Source organism: Lygodium microphyllum, chromosome 1 (genome assembly GCF_053477565.2).
Source record: "Lygodium microphyllum isolate KBCC chromosome 1, Lygodium_microphyllum_v1.1.10, whole genome shotgun sequence".
NCBI lineage: Eukaryota > Viridiplantae > Streptophyta > Polypodiopsida > Schizaeales > Lygodiaceae > Lygodium > Lygodium microphyllum.
The window spans coordinates 45672674-45694749 of NC_141135.1; the positions used below are offsets into that span (position 1 = coordinate 45672674).

Sequence of the window (22076 nt, forward strand, 5' to 3'; positions counted from 1 at the left end):
ATGGTCCTTTTTCCCACGATAGTGACAAGTAACATCTACATTCCTACCATGTGATTTGCTACATGACTTCCCACGAGACTTGGACCGAGATTTCTAAGAATCCTGTCCACAGCCACTGCCACTGCCACTGCCACTTCCATGCTTTCCATATCCATCATTCTTGCCTCTAACTGTCCTAGCATGTGACACATGAGAGACATCCAAATTCTTATGGTTAACCTCTTCCTACAGAAGGGCACTCTCAACATCAGATAATTTCAAGGTAGCAATAGAGGCACATAATGCAGTGCGGAATACATCCCATGACTCATTAAGAGTACCAAGCAAGAAAAGAGGAGCGACATCCTCTGCAAAAGTGATGTCCTACGAAGTCAAGTTCTTGAGTATAGCATGGAACTGGATCAAGTGAGCAAGCATGGTCACATTCTCCTTCATGCACAGATCCATAAGCTGCTTCAGCCAATACATCTGACTCACTGGACTTTTCTTGTTATAGAGATTCTTGATTTTATCCCACAACTACTATACACTCTATTCTTCCTCAAATACATTGTAATGAACCTGTTCTGTGAGAGATAATACAATAGTGGACTTGCATAGCTCATCAAGCTCAAGCCATTCCTCATCTGGTATAGTTGCAGGTGGATGCCCGCTCAACCTCAAAGGTTTGATTTGTGATTTCTGCACCAACACCTGCCAAATCTGGCTCTTCCAATAAGAGTAATTCATACCATCAAGCTTCGTGATGTTGAAAATAGCATGATTAGTGGATGAACTCACCATAATGCAGGCTGGAAAATTGTAGACAGTTCAAAACTGCTTGTTGTTTACTATAAAAAATGACCAAAATCGAGAGAAAATGGCAAGAAAAGTGTAACCAAAGCTGCTGCCCACCAAATACTAGTGAAAGTACATAATTTCAGAATATTTCAGCATGAAAAATCCATGTCAGTCCGGAGTTATATGTTTGCTGTAATAAATGACAGCAGGGTATTGTGAGAGTCAACTGCTGGCCAAATCACTGCACCAAGTCAATAAATGATAGCCAAGACATGACCATCCATAAATGGGCATAAATTAGCACCAAACAGTCATCAAGACCCTGAGCAAACACCCAAACATGTCACCAAAGCATCCGTCAGTGAGAGTAGGCATACCCCCTGTACAATAGGGCAAAGTATACCTAACACTGGCAAGACCTGACACCAATAGGTTTATGCTCACAAGAGTACAAAGCCCAAGCTCAAGTCAAACATTAGGGGAGTTTTGAGGTCTCGAAAATGCCCTGTAAGAGATCCTAGAGAGAGAAAACAATTTACGAAATAAAATCATTTTATAGAATTTTTAAAAGGTTTATATTTTGGTAAGTTAAAATATCAAAATTCGTTAATAAGTCATTGTCGTGATATTCTCATGGTCACATCAAACCTAGAAATCTAGGTCGCCATAAAGTTGGCAAGGTTGTCATAATGAAGATCTTACCTCTCCTCATTAAAGTGAAAAGTAATATTCAATTTGAATTTTGGTGGATACTCGATTGCCTCCCTCCATCGTTTCTCCATCGTTTCTCTCTTCTTTTTTTCTCCTCCTTATTAGTCTCTTCTTTGTTTTCGTTCTTGCTTCTAATCATATCCTTAGCTATGGATCAATCACCCAATGATCTCTATAACTCAGCTATGGATCAATCATCTAATGATCTCTGTAGCTCTCATAAAAGACCTCTCTATCATCTTCATATTGAGTTGGACAGTGAGTATGAACCGATAAGAAAGAGAACAAAATCTATCACAGTTACAGAGTCTATGAAATATATACTGAGGTTTGAAGGAAAGAAGAATATTGATCTTTGGTTAGATAGAAAGCTATATCCCAAAGATCCTAGCATAAATAGCACTCCTCCTTTCTATAATAGCTCGTCATTAATGAGGTTTATTGGTGATGGCTACAATGGATTTTTAGGTTATACACTTAATCTTATTGCAGAAAAGGATATCCTTGGACTAGAGAATCATCTTTTGATGAAACACAATATAGAGTTGTTGCAGAAGCTAGAGGATTGTCAACAAAAAATTCATTCATTGGAAAAGCGTATCAAAGCTTATCAACAAAAGCAAACTTTATTAGGCCTTCGAAATCGACAAAGAGCTCTTAAAAATATTGAGAATCTCAAACGAGGAGGAGGAGGCTGTGGTAAAAGAATCCAAGCAGCAAGGTATTTTTTTTTCACTTGAAAAATCTTAAATATGGCTTTATTTAAACTACTTGCATTGATTTGTGATGTTAATTTTGCTTAGATCTCTTCTACAACCAAATGCAAGTGAAAGAGATTCTTTAAAAGCAGCTCAGTTTTATTATCATCTTCTTCCTTCAGTAGTTTCAAAGGATATTTTGGAGAAGAAGAAATTTAAAAAGGCAAAGAAACAATGCTTGGAGTCATTTGTGAAGGATCATTCTTTGGATTCTGAGTTAGTACAGAAGACACTGGATAGTATTGGTATCAGTCGAGATGCTTATATGTAACTTTTCCAGCTTTTACAATCAAATATGAAGCAAGGACAGGTACACAATTGCATACTTCCGAAACCATTTGTGGTTAGGACTATCAGCAAACAGAGAGTTAATAACAAAGTGATGGAGATTCTAGGTGAGTCTTTTTATATCAAGGCTAGCTTCAAGGGCAAGAAAAAGGAGGTTACATTCAATGAATTTAATAATATTTTCCTTGACTTGCCCACCCTACAATGCTTAATGATCAAATTTTATGACTTGTCAGTAGCAGAGGCACAGGGAGTGGCTAGATTTGTGATTAAACTTGATGAAAGTGAGATTCTGAAATGTAAAAAATTGGAGAGAATCTCTATCACCTTGATGAATAGAGCACTTTCGTCAGGTCATTGCAATCACTCAACATCATTTAGTGTTCAATCTGAATATAACATCTGGTGGCTAGGAGCATTTGAGGTAGATACTGAGAATTTTGATATACTATATTGGGTTTTTCATCAAACATCAATACCTAATGTTATTCAAAGGCAACAAGCAAGAGAAGAGCTATTTGTTGAAGGATTAGGGAACTACAGGATTGAGTGGCACATAGCTGGTGACCTAAAGACACTCAAATGTATGTATAATGTATCAAAGGGAGCTAACTCGAGATCTCCTTGCTTATACTGCATGTCACCAGCTGTAGAGTTAAACTCAAGCAATTGGAATAGAGCTCCCTCTAGGCACAATAAGGATCCACAGTTTAAACCAGACTTGGACATTCCTTTAGCGAATGCCCATATTTGTACACTTCATGCACTTTGCAGGATAATCGAAAAGCTTGTTCATCTCTATATAGGATTTTCATGGAAGTTGAAGCCATTATCAACTAGAACAGATGCTATAACAAAGGTTGAAAAAGTTCTCTCTGCAATTGGTTTGCATGGTGGCAATGTTGTTATTGAACCAGATCTTCAAAAGTCTATAGTAATTGTGTCCCAAAAAAACCATCTATTGGTGGAGTGAAGGCTAGAAGGTTTCTAGGCTTTCATGGGAGACTTGGCAAGATAAACTCGAGAAATGGTGGCTCAACTATTAAATTTAATCAGTGGAAATCCCTACATAATGCAGTTAAGGATCACACTGATAATGGACAAGCTCGAAATAGAAAAGCTAAAGTTTGGGAAACACTAGACAAAGTGTTTTTTTATTGTGATAAGACTGAATGGAATGATGATGATCTCAAAGACTTTAAAAACCAATTGAACCTTTTCAAAAAGGCTGATCAACACTTTACTCACTATATGGTAAGAAGTTTGTATATGTTTGTTTCTTCATTGTCGAACTCATATAATGTTTTTTAATAACTTTCTTTATTTGTTGACTATGTAGCATACTCTATACAACCATGCTCCATACTTTATTAAACAATATGGATCTCTATCTATCTAGTCAACCCAAGGTATGGAAAAATCACATTATCAAGCAAGAAAAAAATATTTCAGACACACAAGACATGGAGGTGGAAGACACAAAGCCAACAGTTTATTAGAGGTCTTTCAATGGTTCTATCGACAAATTTGGCATAAATTCAAGCTTAAAGATACAACCACATCAAGCAATACATCATCTTTAGCAAGGACTATACAAATTGTTACCCAAAGAAGAAAAGATAGATATTTAAATTCTTGCGCAAAGCAAAGGTTTACAGAATGGTTACAAATCAAACAAAGAGTTGGGAAAAGATGGGTTTCAAAAAAGCCTTAATCTTTGGTATCTTCTAGTCTGATTGTGTTGCAGAAGAGTCCTTAGTTTCAGGCACCTCAACAGGGCCTTCAGAGGAGTCCTTGGTTTCAGGTAGCTCAACAGGGCCTCTAGAGGAATCTTTTGTTTCATCCCACTCAATAAGACCTCTGTATTTCAAAAACTCTTGTTTCCGATAGCCTGGAAGAAGCTTCAAATTCTTACTATCTCCTACATAAGAGAGCAAATAGGAGCCAAGAACTCCAAAATATCCAGCTCTAGATCCACTATATCCACGCATGAAGCCAAAAACTCTTATGGCTTCTTCCTTCTCCACCAAAATGATCTTTTCCAAACCTTTGCTGAAAACTTGAGATCCAATTATTTTTTCCAAGCTTCATTGGCCTAGAGCCCTTGGCCCTTCCAAGAAAGTTGTCCAGATCTTCAATCTCAATCTATAGAACAAACCACAACAGTACAAGATATAAGATATTTATCTACAATGCATAATAAAGTCTAACATAAACTCAATTGGTAACTTCGAATTATATTTCATACCTTAGGGTGTTCGTCTTCTTCAAGAAGACTATCATCATAAAGATTTATTGAACTCTTGGGCTTCTCATCTCATGGAGACTTCAATCTCTCTTCATACACTACATCATCAATATGAAGTTTCTTCTGGACCTACAAGAACTCTTCTTCTGTAGTAGCCCCCCCTTTTCGTATTCTATGATCTGATTAATACATGTATGTAAGGCTATAGAGCTATCTTGGAAATTCTCTCCCTCAACATCAAGACTTGCTAGTGGTTCTTGTTCATAACCTATAAAATTCATGTCATTTTTGCCCCAACCTGCAAGGATTGCTAAGCAATAATCTTCTCTAAGATCAAAAAGATGTTGAATATCATTTAGCAACACATATCTCTTCTTGTTGATAAGATAAGTGAGAAATGTTGGAACACAGGCAAGAGGACCTTCTTTATCAACCTGTGCACTTGGCTCAATCTCCTTTTCTTCCACCATTGTGATATTGTCACTCTTGAATATACCTACATCAAAACCTTGGACAAGTTGATTCTCAACATCTTCTTGGAACATCTCCTCCTTCTCTTCGACCTCCTTATCCATACTTGCAATATCCTCTAGCTTTCTCTGTTGGTCTATATCTGGAGAAGAATTTTCCATGTTACCTGAAGATACACAATAAATCCAACGTCCTTGTGGATCAGAAGGCATTGGTGTTGGTACCTGTGGAAAGGGCAACATGTTTCTTTCTTTCTAAATTCCTCATCAATGAGGTTGAACCTGCCTAGCAAAGTTGACCTGGATGTATTGGTGGCTCCCATGACATCACTATAATGAACAAATCCATTGACTTCCAAACCTTGCACATGTCTATCATAAAAACATCTGTACTCCTTAAATTTATCTTCAAGATCCTCCAATAACTCCTTCAAATCAAAAGGAACATTGAAAATTTCCCTGATATAGCAAAACTTGGAAGAATTTCCAGTGGTGTGTAAGAAATCAAAGAGCCTATCATCAGATGTCTCAATTATCTCCTCCTCATCCATTCCTTCCAGAGATAGCTTCCTCTTTGTCATCTTGACCAGAAAAATATTTATCCCTGAAAAAAAAAAGCAGAATAGAACCAATATCCAATAAAACAAGATGGAACCATGGAAAGAGACCCCAAAATTGATTTTCCAAGACAAAAAAATCAAAAAATGAGAATTTTTTTAGTTGACCGATGAAACGCGAAAATTCAAGTCTGTAAGGCAAATGCCTGTGAAGGAATCGCGTTTCATCGGACACTACCTTGAAGACAAAAATTATTCCAATATGTCGCCGGTGAAACGTGATACTTAGCAAAATATCACTAACAGAGACATTGTTTCGCGTTTCACTGGTCAAAAAATGCAAATGAAGAAGAGAAACATGAACTATAAATTAATAATATGAAAACACAAAAATTGATGATAAAATCATTTTTGGAAAAGCTATGCTGCTTTTAAAAGGTAGAAAGCACATAACATCTCTAATTGTTCAAGTGTTATAAAACATTCTTTCTATATTAATCAAATTTATTTTGTTAAAATACTTGTAGTAAAAAAAATTGTTACCTATCAAAGATTGTTGAACTTCTCTCCACACAGGAAGCAAGGACCTTGAAGGGAAGTCGAGACGAAATTTCGGTAGAAAAGAAGACAATGTCGGAGAAATGGCTTTGAAATGCTTTTATATTGACCGTTAAGCATGTGGTGATAGTTCCAACGAAAAAGTTTGTGTAATAATGGAAAAATACGTGTACACGTGTCTCACTTAACATAGCGTATTAAACTCCTCAGAAGACGTGCGCACTCTCTTTTTCCAAAAATACGTCACACGTGTGTTACATAACCCTTTTCCAAGTAAAAAAAAATTCCGGTAAGCGAGAGTACGTCACACATGTGTTATTAACACTTTGTGAAGAACATTGAGTCCATGCAAATTCACCGCCTTCACCTTTCATCGCATTTCACCGCTACTCCATCTTTATTTTTGGTGTTCCTTCCAATCTCCAAGCATTTCACTGCTTCCCCAACAAAGGAAACCTTCGAGCATATTGTCGTCTTTAGGCTGAGATTGTGAAGAACAAGCTAAAAAGAAGGTATGGTTTCTGCATCTTGCTTTTCAATAACAGGCTCCATTCAATGCATTGTTTTGATACTTTTCCTTAATCCTTTATGTTATTATTAGCTTATGACCACTACAAAAGAATTTTTTCCACAGTGAAAACATTCCTTAATATTGTGGATATTTAAGGAAATCTTCAAATTTCTTCCCTAATTCTATGGATATTTTATGTAATCTTAAAAGCTTTCCTTGGATCAAAGCTCTTTTTTCTTGGTTTTGTCAATTTTTATGCTATTCATGAGATGTCCGGTGAAACGCGAAAATAAGGTACTTCAAGCAGGTCTCCTAGCTTAAATTCGCGTTTCACTGGACACAATGGACAACAAGTCCGGTGAAACGCGAAAAGAAGCAGCTGCAAGGAGGCGCCTTGCTTGACACTCGCGTTTCACTAGACAGCTCAAGAAAAAATCAGTTGAAACGCGAAAACGCCATGCAGCATAGATAACTCTTGTCTGGGACTTGCGTTTCGCTGGACATGCTGGAGAAGAAGTAACATATCTTTTTTTGGCAGATGGCTAGGACTAAGGCAACAGCAAGAAAAGAGAAGATTGATCCTAGGGATTTAGCATCAAAGATTCATCAGTCTTCAAAGCCTCAGAAGCTCTCTAGAAAGTCAAAGCCAAGGAGAAAGTTTTCTCAAAATGTCAGGTGTCTAAGGGAGATTAGGAAGGCAGTAAATGCTCTTGACAATGCAATTCCAAAGTTGTCTTTTCAGAGGCTTGTCAGGGAAATTTGTGACAGATATAATTTGGATAGTTTCAGATGGACAAGAACAGCTCTTAATTGTATACAAGAAGCCACAGAGGATTTTCTAGTTGAGTTTTTTCAAGATGCCTACATTTGTGCTGCTCATGCTCATAGGCTCACACTCATGGACAAGGACATGGTAATTCTTAGGAGGCTAAGATATAGATTTTCAAAGGTCCTTGAGCCAATTCCCCTCACTGATATGAAGACATTTAATATCCTTAATGTGCCCCTAGCTAGGAGAAAGAAAGATGATTCTGGTCTCAAGGTTGAGGATGTCACCCATGAGAAGGATACAAGGCAACATGAAAAAGAGGAGAAAGCTAAAGAGGAACAAGCAAATAAATGGAGAGAGTATAGGAGGCAAAGGGTTGAAGAAAGGGAAATAGAGCAACTAGAGTCCTTTGAAAATGAGCTAGCCACCCTTCTTGAAGCAGCTAATCCAAAAGGATTCAGTGTGTTTTGTTTCTTACCTGGTGACTTAGGCAAAAGAACTGAGGTTATCTCCTTTGATGTTGCATGTGTTCAAATTCTTAAGGATAAAAGAAGAGAAGTAAATGACAGTCTTATTCTTGCTGGCCTAAGGTATGTCCATCCATAATTACTTATACTTTTTTATATTTTTTTAACAATAAGATTTTTCTTGTTTATACTCACTATTTCTATGCCTTTTCTAGGTGTATAATGCATGAGTTTCCTTTGGATATACAACAAAAAATTGAGGTTTTTGATCCATCTATCTCATTCTTTATGAGGAATGAGCTTGATACAAGTTTTATTGAGCACTGGCTCAATTTGATTGACTTCGATACTTTGGAGCTGCTTATAATTTCATATAATGAAAAGTAAGTGATTCAATATTCTATTAGAGTTTTTGAGATTTTATCCTACTAATTTGTTGAGATATGATTGCTTTTAGTTCTCATTGGAGCTTGATTGCAATAGACCTTGTGGATAAGCAATGCTTTTTAATCAACTCTATGAAAGGAAGCCATGGAAATGCTAAATTGTAAGTTATATTATCCAAGGGCTCCTTGATATTTCAATTCTTTTTTTTGTAAGTACTCTAAATTTCAACATATTTTATATACAGAGGTGCCAAAAGATTAATTGAAGAGCTAGAGAAAAGACCCCCTATGCCATCTGATTTGCTTGCAACAATGCAATATAGACAAGTTGCGGTAAGTTATTCATTAAAATAATTGAAACATGAGTTTATTCTATGAACTACCATTCGTCCTCTTTATAGTTTTACTTTGTGTTGGTGGTTGCAGTGTCCCCATCAGGATGATAGCCATTCTTGTGGCTGGAGGGTGATTGCAAATGCTAGAAGAATTGTTAACTTTGTTTATCTTAATGATGATAAACATGTAAAGGTAATATGAAAGATGCTAAACTTTAAGATAGATATTAATTGCAAATAGTCCATTGATGATAAAAATATAGTCTATTGTAAGAACAATAATGAACTAAAACTCTTTTTTCTATAAATGTGTGACAGTTTTTGAAGGATTGCTATACATCTGAGCATGTTTGGTACATCAGAGCAAAGCTCTTGAAGTATATAATGGTCAATTGTATACAACCAACAACAGAGATTGGTGGGGATTTGCACCATGAAGGAGATGCGGTGCCTATAACCACGGAAGGCAAATCCACAGCTTCAACACCTTCTATACCCAAGACATCAAAGAAAGGCAAAAGGACTCCTAGAAAGGATAGTTCTCCAAAAAAGAAATAGCTTTGCCATATCGCCTTGTAAGCCTTCATATATAGAAAATTGCCCTTCAGCCCTTGTATATCTCATAGAGATGGCAGATAGACATCTGCTACAAAATTTGTACATGTATTTTATATTGATAGTAAAGATATCTTTTCTTGAATGTCATTGCAGTGTATTTTATTTTCTCTCCTTTTCAATATCTGCAAAAAATAAATTACAAATGTTTGTTAGTTAGAAAGTGAGATCTTGATATAGATCTAAGTAGATATAATATGATGTGAAAACTTACTCGTTTCTTGTCAAGTTGGAATACAAAGGAGCATGGTAGTTCAATGTCTTCATTTTGTAAATCCATCCTCACTTAATGTAGTGTACATGATTTTCTGATCTTTAAGATTGCAATAATATCCTCGTTGAACCAAATATCAAGATCCACTATAGGATCCTTGCTGAAAGCATTAAGATTCTGGTCTAAAGCAACTAGACTACTACCAACAAAATGCCATCGACTATAGCAAAAGCTAATGATAAAATTTTGAGTAGCAATCATATATTTACAAGCTATAGAGTCTTGATCTATCTTACATATAATTTTTCCTTATGTCCTTGTATCCCATCCTTCATCAACAAATTGTATGATATGATCATATGTTAGTCTCTTCACTGAAAGCATGGTTTTTGTTATTCTTATCTCCATATTAGAGAAAAAATCAATAAATATATTAATAGGCATAAATAAAGTAACTTTGCTTAGCCTACTTGAGATATTAGATTTTAGTGCTTTCTGGATCTCAGAAATATCTTACATCTATAGCCCTCACTAGTAGCTGGACTTGGCAAAGGCCACTCAAAGCTTGAAAAATCTGGCAAAGGAAGGAGTTTTATTGATCCCCATTGGCAACACCGCATAGGAATAACATAAGAATGGTCATAAAAGAATATTCCATTCTCTACAAGCTCTGTCTTCTTTCTACCTCTATACATTTCTTCTCCAATTGAACCATGTATAACATCAATAACATCAATAATAGATTCCACTAGTTGCCATTCCTCAAGATTAGAGGGATAGACATCTACAAGACAAACAAATATTATATTGGAAAAACCTAAACCATATTTAAGAAAGGAAAAACTTTAAGAATCAAATTCTTACAATTTGGTCTATGCATTGGAAGCTTTGAAGATCCAGGTTTCAAACACAGCTCTCTATGCATGAACACATGTTGCACTAGTACCTCTTTGATACTATTCTTATTTGCTCCAAGCTTAAAATCTCGGATTCTGCCCTTCCAAGTAGAGATAAACAAGCTCTCATGTCTTTGCCTTTTTCCACGTTTTGCTTGTTGCATGGTGATCCAACTATCTTTGCTAATGATAGTAGGAATCCATCTTCCATCAGTTTGGAATGAGTTAAACACTTATATGGATGTGATTTGGGAGCTTGGACGCCTTGTTGAAGGTCGAATTTCTATATCCATGGTAGAAGAGAAAGATACATGCACAGAGAGAGAGAGAGAGAGAGAGAGAGAGAGAGAGGACTAGGCTATCATAACGGAGGGAAAAACAATAGAGGAATAAAAGAAAGGAGGGAAAAAACTGAGCGCCATGCTTTTCACCAATTTGAATTTCGATTACATCAGTCATTATCATTAATCTAGAAACATCATTAAATAAAAGTAGCCGAGACTCTATGCCATTAATACAAAAGATGTCATAATCACGAATATAAGAGACTAAAAATACATAATAAAAATACAAATTCGTAATATTATCATATTTATATATTTTTATAAAATGATTTTTTAATTTTTTTTAAATAGAAGTTCCGTTACGGAGGCTTTGCTCTTATTGGTCTAGAGCACTCTCTCTCCACATCCTAAAAGGCATTTTCGAGACCTCAAAACTCCCCTAATGAGCAAGTCCAAGACATTAGTGCATGAACCATGCAACATCCAAGTGTAAGAGATCCCAAAGTCTCAAGTATCTGCAAAATTCTTAAATAGCATAAACTTCCTGCTCAATGTCGGTCAAGCATACAAGATGCTCCCACTGGCACAAAAGGCAGATAAATGAGCTCAACAACTCAATCAAACCAAGTCAAAATGCCAAAGACAGGTGACCAGGACAATGCCTCAATAGCATCCCAAGAGCATGACGGCTACAAAGCAACTGTAGGTAGCATCCATGAGTAAGACATACATCCCAATAAACTCTCCAATTTCGGCCCAAAGCATGAAGGAGACATGATCAACCATGGAGCATAAAGCAGAAGCATAGACCACATAAGCATCTTCAAGCTCATAACAACCTGTAATAGCATTTAACCATAGCCAATGTCATAAATGCCAAGCTCCATTTCATTCCCAAAATATCCCCAAAGGCATAGCCGAGTACATTCCATCCATGGAAAGCATCAATACATCATGCATAGTACCCGAAGCATAGCCGATAAGCCATAGGCATATGAAATACCCTGTAAAAGACCTTCAGCCGTGTTGATTCCAGCATGTAAAATTCTATACAAACTAAGCAAACAATGGCTCAATCCAACCCCAAAATCATAACCAAACAATGGTGCATCATCCCCAAAGTATCCGGGCACCAAACGGGACCATTCACGCATCAAATGCCAATGCCACTAAGCCCAAGCAATAAATGCCAATGTTACACTGTTGTGTAATGTTTGTGAGATACTGTAAACTGTCCTGGGACTGTGCAAATCAGACCCAAAACATCACCCAAGTCAAATGCAAGTGTCAATGCTCAATGCCAAGTGTCTGAGGGCTCCGAATGAGCCAAAATCAAGTGCCAAAGGAGGGGGAGAGCTGTTTTTGTGACTGTCAATGCTGAAGACACATATCAGAGGGCTGGGTGATTGCGCCAACTGTAAACGCTAGTCCTGGGGTTGCAAAAAATGGTGGCCAAGCTTCGAAGGGGTCTGGTTAAAGACAAGGAAAGCCTCAAACAAGCTCCAGCAAGGGGAGAGCAGCCCACATATGAAATGAGAGCTGGGAGTGTAATGGTTGCCCTGTGTTCTTCCAGATCTGAACTACCTTTGTGATTGAGCTGAAATGTAGCTCCAGACCAAGCTCAAGAGAGCTCACTAAAGTGCGGGAGTAAAGGACAAAGGGCAGGGAGGAGGGGAACAAGAGTACATGCCATTCGAAGCTTGAGCTATGGCTGCCATGAAAATCTCTGCTGTAGGTATTCAAAGTAGAGCTGAAGCAAATGTGAGTCAGGCCGAGCTCCACGGATCCGAGAGCCGAGCTCTGATACAAGTTGAAAGGTGAAGGATCGAAGCTTGCACTTGAGAGCTATGGCGGGAGAGCAAGAGCAAGAAAGAGAGAGACAAGAAATGGGAACTCCAACAGTCACAATGTGTGACCGGGCCTTCCTTTATTCAAACTGTCACTAAAAGAATAAAGAATAAAGTGACAATGACAAGCGCCTGCCACCTGTAGTGTGCAGTGGCGGTGACTGTCAATGTAGTAATACACGGGTGGCTAGGCGGAGGCACCTTTACCCCCAACAGTAAATGATGGAAGAAATGGATCATTAAAGTGAAAGCTATAAGGCAAGATATTTAAGCCGCCAAGGATCGATAGAAGGTATATGCCGATCAACGAAGGCAAGAACACATCTTCAAAGAAGGTGACATAGTTTTCTTACGATTTTTCACAAAGAAAAGTCCCTTATCTTTGGGGGAATTCAAGAAGCTAAGTCACAGGTATTGTGGGCCATATAAGGTGCTAAAGTGTCTAGGTACAAATGCCTACAAGCTGCAACTCCCTAATAATTTAAAAGTACATAATGTATTTCATGTCAGTCTATTGAAAGCATATGTCCTTAACCTAAAGCATGTACATAATGACTGACAAATTGTAATGCCAAGTCATGGAGTCCTCAAACTTCAACCATAAAAGATACTTGATATGCGGGAGCAGACTCTAAGAAGAAAAACCCTTAGAGAATATCTCGTCCTCAGTGGAAAGACTATCCTGAAGAGGATGCCACTTGGATTGACCATGAATCACTATATAACCAATATTCCCAATTTTATTCGAGGTGAGTCGATTCCTCTAAGGGGAAGAGGATGTGATATCCTAACTTTGATTTAAAATCTTCATGATTTCTCATGGAATGGACTTCAAGAACTCTAAAATCATTAAATAGAGAAGATCTCAAGAAAACAGACCCAAGGATCATAACCTGACATTTTTTTCGATTAACAAGGACTAAAGCCACCCATCACAAAAGTTACCACACATTAACAAGAATTGTGAGTCATATTAGTCATTACTGTCATTGTCTATAGTATGAATGGTCCAAAAATACTAGATTTTTGGACAAAACTAGCATATTTTTTATATTTTAGATATTATTTATTGAAAATATCCTAAAAAGCTATGAAAACTTCTAGAATAGGGTGTTATGTAAAATAAAAAGTGAATTTTTAAGCTAGTCTTGGAGATTTCATGAAAAAAGGAGGATTGGCGAAATCGTGTGTGTCACGATCGCAATGTTTACAGCCAGCAAACAACACTTAGAATGGGGAGCAGGAGTGATGTGGAAGAATTCGGAGCAGGCATCATGGGGTTTTACCCCCCTTTCGGAGGCAATGAAACCATCAGATTTATGGTCTGAGCATCAAGTTGCATCTTGGAAGCTTCAAATTGTTGATTTTGCCAAGATCCCCTCCATAAAGAGCTCTCCCTCTTAGCCATAACCCTTCTCTAATTTAGCTATAAATAAGAGGCATGGGGATCCATTGAGACCATTTCAAGTAAGAGGGGGAAGGCCCTTCTCAGGAGTATAGAGCAAGAGGGAGTGGGGCAAGAGAAGCGCGAGCACGGGAATTCCTTGTCAAGAAGACAAGGAGGATACTTCGTGAGCTCTCGAATTCAATCCCATCCCTTCTATCCTATTCCCTTGTGGAATCAAGTCTATTCTCGAGAATCCCCCGCCCCCCCCCCCCCCCCCCCCCCCCCCATCAATCAAAAATTCCATCAATCTAATTATCCCCAAGCTTCTTCACCAAATTCCCCTTTTTGCGATCTCGCGATTAAAGACCATGGCCCCGAAGAAGAAAGCTACGAAGGTCGCAAAGGCAAGAGCTACTAATGATGCTGCAGACACAATTACTACAAACGGAATGGCGAGTACGGGGATTACAAATGAAGTTGTAAATACCATTAAGCAAGCACCCATCATGGATTTTCTTGCAGGTTCGGGAGGGGGGACGAAGAAGAAAGGGAAGTCAAAGGCTAAAAGACAAGAGAGTTCTTTAGGTTGTTCTGACTCCGACTCAAAGAAGCCTAAATGCCCATATTGTGGAAAGCGGACACATCTAGAGGAGAAATGTTGGAAGAAGTACCCTCACCTTCGTTCGGGAGAGAAGGACGGAGCTAAAACACCCGAGCCTTCTACCTCTACTCTAACCATTACCCATGAGTCAGTGTTCCTTCATATTGTTGACTTTGGAGGAGCCTTCTTCCATGGTTGCCTCATCTTTAGAGAGACCTTGGGCTGGTTGATAGTGGAGCTTCTAGTCATATGACTCCATGAGGTGACTTGTTGCACGATATATGCCCTTCTGAGGGTTTAGTTATTGTTGGTGACATTGTTTTGGTGCCTACTGTGGTATTGCCTCTTTGCCTTGATTTACCAACCGCATGTCGAGCTCTCCCTTTCACAAGCTCTTTATGTTTCGAACTTGGGATTTCCACTCCTCACTTTATGGCCTTACAAGGCTTGGTACCCGTGTTGTCTTCACCAAGTAGGCTGTTTGTATTGAGGATTCTTCTATACGGATTGTTATCACAACATATTGGCAAGAGAGCGTGCTTTATAGGATCCATTCCCCTTCTCTTATACAAGGTCCTTCAAGGGAATTGTCTATTGCTACACCTGTTCTCACTTGTGCACCCTCTTTTCCATAGGTTCCTTCCCATCCTCCACCCTCTCCTCTAGTAATTCCCTCCTACCCCCCATCCCAAGGGGGACGATCTCGGTGATGTGACTATGGATCTTTTGGCTCCTATTGTTTCAGAAGGGGGTTTTCCAAGATCGTGAGGAGATTCTTCATTAACAGACTTCATTGACATTGGCATTCCTCTTGCCACCCTAGGATCTGTTTCTCCCTTGGCCTTCCGCCACATCCATGATTTGAGAGGGGATGTTAGCAGTCATGTTTGTCATGCCTTGTCATCTCCTACTTGTGAGCCTCAGTCTAAGTCAGACGAGGACTTTACGAACCTTGGCCTATCTATTACTTACTTTCATAGAGGGGGCAGTTCATTCTAGAGCACTTAGTTTACTGTATTTCATTGCATTTTCTCCTCTAATCCGGATTTTATATGCATTTCTTGGGGCAGTTTCTATATTCTTCAGCCCTGCCTCACCTATCAAACATTGTCCACCCTTTTCAGGATTTTTTTGAGCATTTTTGGTATTTTTACCCAACATGTTGGTTGGACCAACATTAAATGCTGGTCTGACATATTTTTGGCCCCAAATTTCAAGTCTGCCAGTTTTTGGGATTTTTGGCTATTTATAGCCATTTTCCACTTGGCTATCAATTAGATTATCATCTTTTCTCCTTCCTTGGCAAGTGCACACTCCGATTCCATCATCTTCCTCTGTCTTCGGTGCTACCATCATCATCAACCTAATTTGGTGCCCTTACTAACGCTATGGGCTGCATGTAGGGACTGATCAGTCCTCCTTCTGTATTCAACATTTGTTCCTTATTCAGTGCAAGTTTCTTTTCTTATTCTCCTGCAGATTGTCACTCTCTTCCTCTGTGTTCGAGTTCCTTTTTCCATTGCACACTCTGACAGGATTCTCTACTCTTTGGACAACTCATAGTCATAGTCTCAGGTTGTGTAAAAACTAGTAGAAGCATGGCAAGTGGAGTTAAAACCACTTGGATAGGAGCACAAAAACAATGAGGAGTCTTCATTTATGCAAATCATATGTAGCTCTTAAGTTTTCTTATAACCTAGCATTCATGCAAAAGGATAAAGACCCTAAGCTAGTGAAGAATTGATTGACAAGGGAATTATTAGGTAGAAGAAGATTTGGGATAAAAGGAACATGAAAATAATGGATGTGCATAGGATTAGGAACCAACTTAGCTCGACTAGTGGGGAGGCAAACTGTGCTCAATAATTCATAATAAGATCTCAACTAATCCATTACTAAGTTGTTCAATAATGCCAACCCAAGCAAGTTCTTATGGCAAACTCCTAAGGAGATTGCCAAAGAGCAAAGGATTTCAACAAGAACATGGAGCCACATGATTGCATATTGGAGAAAATGGCAACCTAGGGTTAAAAGGAGAATATGGATGAAAAGAATCAGAGGGGTATAGACAATGACACCTTCCACAAAACTAAAAGTTCATTTACTGGACGATAGTAATGAATAAATTGTCAACAAGGGAAAGATTGAACAAGTCAATGAGAGTTGCACCTCTATGCTCCTTCTACCAAAGGAAAGAAAAATCAATCCAACATCTCTTTTGGCAGTGCAAAGAGATTAAAAGTGTGGAGGATAATTAAAATATGCTTGAAGCAACTTGGCTTTTATAAGGACTCTAATTGCAAGTTCACACTCTTTGGGGACAAGGGCACGAAGGATGAGTCACAATCAAACTCTAGAACGTAATCAAGATATTTCCATAAGGTGTGAAAATTGAAAAATGAGAGGAACTTTGGGTGGGTCAATCCATGTTAGACTCAATGGATAGGTAGTCTCAACTTAAGGGTGGAAGTGCAAGTGGCTCTGAAAGACTTTGGAAACAAAGATAAAGTCTATAGAGTGTTTCATAAAGGTTTAAAGCCCTAAGACCATACCTTGAAAATGCCTTTAGATGGCAATGTAATGTACCAATTTTATTTTGCCTATTACTATTCTCATGTGCCTTATCAAAAAAGGGTTTGTTGACCACTTGTCTTAAAAAGGCCAATGTATAGATTTTCTATTGTATCTTAGTTTGTACCATATAGGCCAATGTATAAATCACCAACTAATTGTGAGTGACTCCATATCTTAGTTTGTGCGACTATCCATACAATTCCTATGGAGATGTATGGTGGATGTGGTGCCCTTAGGGCACTTCTAAAATGAAGATGCATTGCAAGGTCCCAAAATTTTAGACAAAATCTTTGGATGTTTAAGATCATTCACATCTTTGAGAAGCTCATCACTCTTTTGTATAGGTCAAGTTCGGGGCTCTTCTAACCATTTGGAAATCTCAAACCATATGATCTTTGGTCACTCTTCAACACCTTCATGAGATCAAACAACATTCTTCCACAAGACCATTGCAACTCATCATAATGACCATTTTAGACCATGATATCAACTAGGAACGTAGTTCTCTCTTTTAGCATGTTTTTCAAAATATAGTTTATATCCACATTGAACATGGGCCTTTTGGTGCAATTATATTATAGAATTGATAGAGATTTGTGGTGTGCACACGTGTGTTTGTGCATGTGCATCCATTCTCGTAGGCATGCTTGATGGTTGAAAGCTTGGAAAACTATTGCTCCCAGGGAATAAACAAGACATCAACTTCTACTTGGTAGAATTTTGAATAGTGACCAATTGCATGATTTGGGGCCCTTTAGTGGTAATTACACAAATTGATGTATGGTCCCATTGTTAGTATATCTCCTATAGATGGTCATACAAAATACAATTTCCTTAATGATCAACAAACCACACGTACAATTCAGAAGGTCAAAGACATTTAAAAACCATTGCCCCAAAACTCTTTCTACCTCCCTCCCCTCTCTTTAGAAAAGGCAAACATGAGGTTACATTACTTTTAACCGTCTTTCAATAGCTAGACTAAATATGATTGTAAGGTAAAATATAACAATCTCTTTACTTCTTCCCTTCACTCATCTTATTAGAACATATCTCTATGAAAAGACGTGCATAATCACACTCATGATAGGAAGTTAGAGCATTCATAGGAATGTAATGTTTTTGGTTTCTGTTACACTATAGTAGATGAGCAGATGCACTATTATCGTAGCCCAGTAATGGCGGGTGGTTGTTTGAACAATAGATTTTAAAACAATGGAAGACGAGCAACAGATCAGCTATGATCCTGCCATAGATGGGGGTGAACAGAGAGTACAATACTGTCATGTGAACACGAGCTGATAATTTTCATCATCGTTCCCTCTTCATCAAGCTTATCATCAGTTGTGACACCTAGGTAAGGTTATTATGTTGCCTGAAATCCCACATTTGAGATGAGAGAGTACTGTAGTCAGGCTTGCAAATATCTGGTCAGTGTTGTGTCTTGGTACTGTACTTGACATGAAGATTTGAAAGAGGGATTTCTTTTGGTGAATATATCTGATAAGACAACTGCACAAGGTGCAACCCAAGAAAGAATTGGATTCTTTCTGCATAATCAGAAAGGAACTGGTTTTCATATAAAATGTGTGCACGTGTGGCAGTATAAATGCAGGCAAGCTGTGTGCAATCTCAGGACATCAGATCAATGCTGCTTCATAGCCATGCAGTGATCAACATCAGGTGCGACCTCCACCTCTTTACTTGGCTGTAACAAGAAAGATACATTGCATTAATATTTAATCAAATGGATCAATCTCAAAGAAAAGCAAGTATTGGAATTGGTAGAAAGGCAAAGACCAATGATTTAGGTCAGAAGCAGTTAAACAGACTATCAACTTTGCTAACTACCAGAATCAGTGATTTGATAAAAGAGGGACTAATTCAGAACACAAAACACTTTGTCCACACATTTTAGAGGGATTCTAACTTCAGAAAAGTCTCTCTTCAGCAGTCTTCAAAGATACCAATAAGTCAAGCTAGAAGAAGACAATTGGGTACATCAACTTAACATGTAACAAGGGCGCACTATCGTGCACAAGAGCATTGCCCTTTTTTCTGCATGAGTATTAACGTCTCTAAAAGGCCAATGTGTCCTATGAGTCCAGAGCAATATATACAATGATGGTGTGTTTCTCATCTGGAACAAGAAAAGATAAAAAGCATGCCTATAAGACTGAAAAGTGAAATAGTGTCCTATGAAAGAAAAACATGTCGATGATCTAAAAGTAAAAGTAGAAACTCTCCATCAATGAGATGTTTGTCCTCTAAGGAGATGTATCTCTGCATGGCTGAGGCGCCTCAGCATCCATCTCCTATGGCGCTCAATGATAGCTCTGATTTGTTTGTGGTGTGGATGTCTAGGCCTTCGTTCGGGTGGATGTGGGAGCCTATACCAGCTCATTGCCAATTCAGCACCTTACCTCAACAGAAGCTCACGCCCGTCACGTCACAACGCTGTCCTCCGCCCCGATTGATCACGCCCGCCCCAAACTGTATGTGCCCAATAGATAGCTCACCCCCCACGCTGAGTCCCCCCCCCCCCCACCCCGACTGTTCGCTACAGCCCGCCCCATCTGCCCACGCCTGCCCCGACTTTCGCCCCGCCCCGATTGTTCACCTCCCGCCCCAACTGGTCGTGCCCGCCCTGTCAGCTGCCGCCATTGCGCCCTCTCCCCCTGCTCAATGCCCTCTCCCCCGGGCGCTGCCTTTCCCCCAACACTGTCACCCCCCTCCCCGCATGCTGCCTCTGTCCCGTGATCTTGGATCTGTCCGGTAGGCCTACCACCCCCCGCATGGCGCCCGTCGTATCCCGACTATCCGCAGCGTCCAACACCCCCCCACCATCGTTTCCCCCCACCCTCCAATTGCTCTCTCTATCTACAGCAACTTTTCCCCTCAAGTAGCACCGCGACGTGATTGGTAGTTTTTTCAAAAGGGACGCGCAATGGAAACCTCTAGTCAGACGCAAGCGCACTCAGCAAGTGTCCCCCTAGTAAAACACCTTGCGCGTCATCCTCTCTGAGGAGCAACTCTTAGCCATCTAAGCTAAAGAGCTGGAGCTAAAGGAAACAGCGATTTATGGTCAAGTAAAAGGACATTCCCCAGCCAGGGCCCAGCTTCAGGACTGGCTTCACTCCACATTGTGCATCAACACAATGCAAATCGTGAAGGCGGTCCTATTGGGCCAAGGGATCTTCATGGTTCAGCTCAGTTCGGCAGAGGCAGCTCGTGAGTTACTTGCCAATTCACCATATGCGTCCAGGAAGAGGGTCATATACATGGTCCCTTGGTACAGTGGCTTTACTGTGGAGACATTTGCACTCCACGACAGGTTTCTTCGGCACCCGGTCACCCTTCTATTCCCGAGCCTGGCCGTAGAGTATCGCCAGTTGGTGGAAGACTTTCGACGGCTCTTCGGCACTATCCTTCCTGCGTCTTTCACGGACGTAGTGATAGCCGCGAGAGTCCCAAAGGTACAGGTGGCAATGAAAGAGGTCAAGAGTATCCCACAGTTCCTAGAGATTGAGGCGGGCGGGCACTCCTTTAGGCAGCAGGTCATTGTGACTGGGCAGCCAAGGCAGTGGCTACGCTGCCATGATTTTGGGCACCAGACAGCAGAGTCCACGCGCTTCGGTGAGAGGGCAGCTCTACCTACAGGCCCACAAGTGGATGCGGACGGTTTCACACGAGTACACAGACGACAAAGAGGGAGATGGCAGGGAACTCCTCACACACAGCCATTGCAAGGTGATGGATAGCGAGCATCCCCCCCCCCCCCCCCCCCGCCCCACCCGACAAGTCCACAAATCTCCACATCCACCCCCCACAAAGGCATCTCAAGCCGCCTCACCCGTGGACCCATAGCCCCCACTCCCCTCTCCCCCCCCCCACGCTTGCTGAGTGCCTTCGCTCCCCCCTACCGTCTCTCGATCCTCAAACCCCCCCCCCCCCCCCCCCCCCCCCGATCTCCACCCAATTCAAGTGATCCCTCCCCCACCTATCCTCGCCCCTCCCACAAGAGATGAGAAGCCCCAAACGCCGACATCCTCCACCCATAGGCTCGCCAACCCCACCTCCCTCCCTCACATAGCCACTAGTTCATCTGCCCATGCTGCACGCCACACTTACCCGAGACAGGCACAGCTGCTACCGCATGAGTTTTTTCGCAATGGGCTGTGGTCTTATTTGAGAGTTGCGGAGCACGGAGTTTTCCCACTACCCCTAGAGGTGGGAATCTTCGTGGTACGCAAGGCTAGGAGCGGCAAGGTCCATTTACTAGCACCACCGAATGGACCAAATTACACCTTCTGTCAGACCTCTGACACAAGAGGATGGACCATGACTCAGGTAGAGGAGGAGGTGAAAAGCCAGGTGGCAAACCACATCTCCCAGTGGATGGGAGAAGGGGGTTTGACACTTTTCTCCCAGCAGTAGCCGGGCTCCATGATGGACATCAACTAGTGGGTAGGGGCCAAGGTTCCTCATTTGAGCATTATCTTTCGAGCCCCCCCGCAATGGAGAGCACGAGCAAATGTGATTGAGTGGCCCCTAGCACAGGCGGCCCGTTTCTACCAGTGTACGAAGTCTCGCCTCTCAGCTTGTTTGATTGATGCCTTGGTGGTACCATTAGGCGCATCCATCACCCATGGTACATCCTAGGGCTACCATGGGGGAATGGAGTTCACCATCCATGCTGGCAGCGAAGCGCATCCACATGCCTCATAGCTCCTCTTCTTCGTTTGTAGCATCCACACCGAACAGATGCTTTCTCGGTCAGTCACAGATCTACTCATGAGTGTACACCTTACATCTTGGAA

The 22076-nt window shown here is 40.3% G+C and overlaps 1 protein-coding gene across 2 annotated transcripts in view; it reads right to left on the bottom strand.

The window, feature by feature from the left end:
- Nucleotides 1-18222: 18222 nt before the first annotated feature.
- The window catches only part of SETH2 (UDP-Glycosyltransferase superfamily protein), a 115633-nt gene continuing 111779 nt past the window's right edge, over nucleotides 18223-22076 (bottom strand). The window contains exon 9 of one of the 2 annotated variants that reach the window (XM_087676350.1): nucleotides 18223-18964. In XM_087676350.1, coding sequence (XP_087532476.1) covers nucleotides 18902-18964 — 63 coding nt within the window. In that variant the 3' untranslated portion in view covers nucleotides 18223-18901. The remainder of the gene's footprint in view (nucleotides 18965-22076) is intronic. The other variant, XM_087676341.1, reaches the window with a different exon arrangement.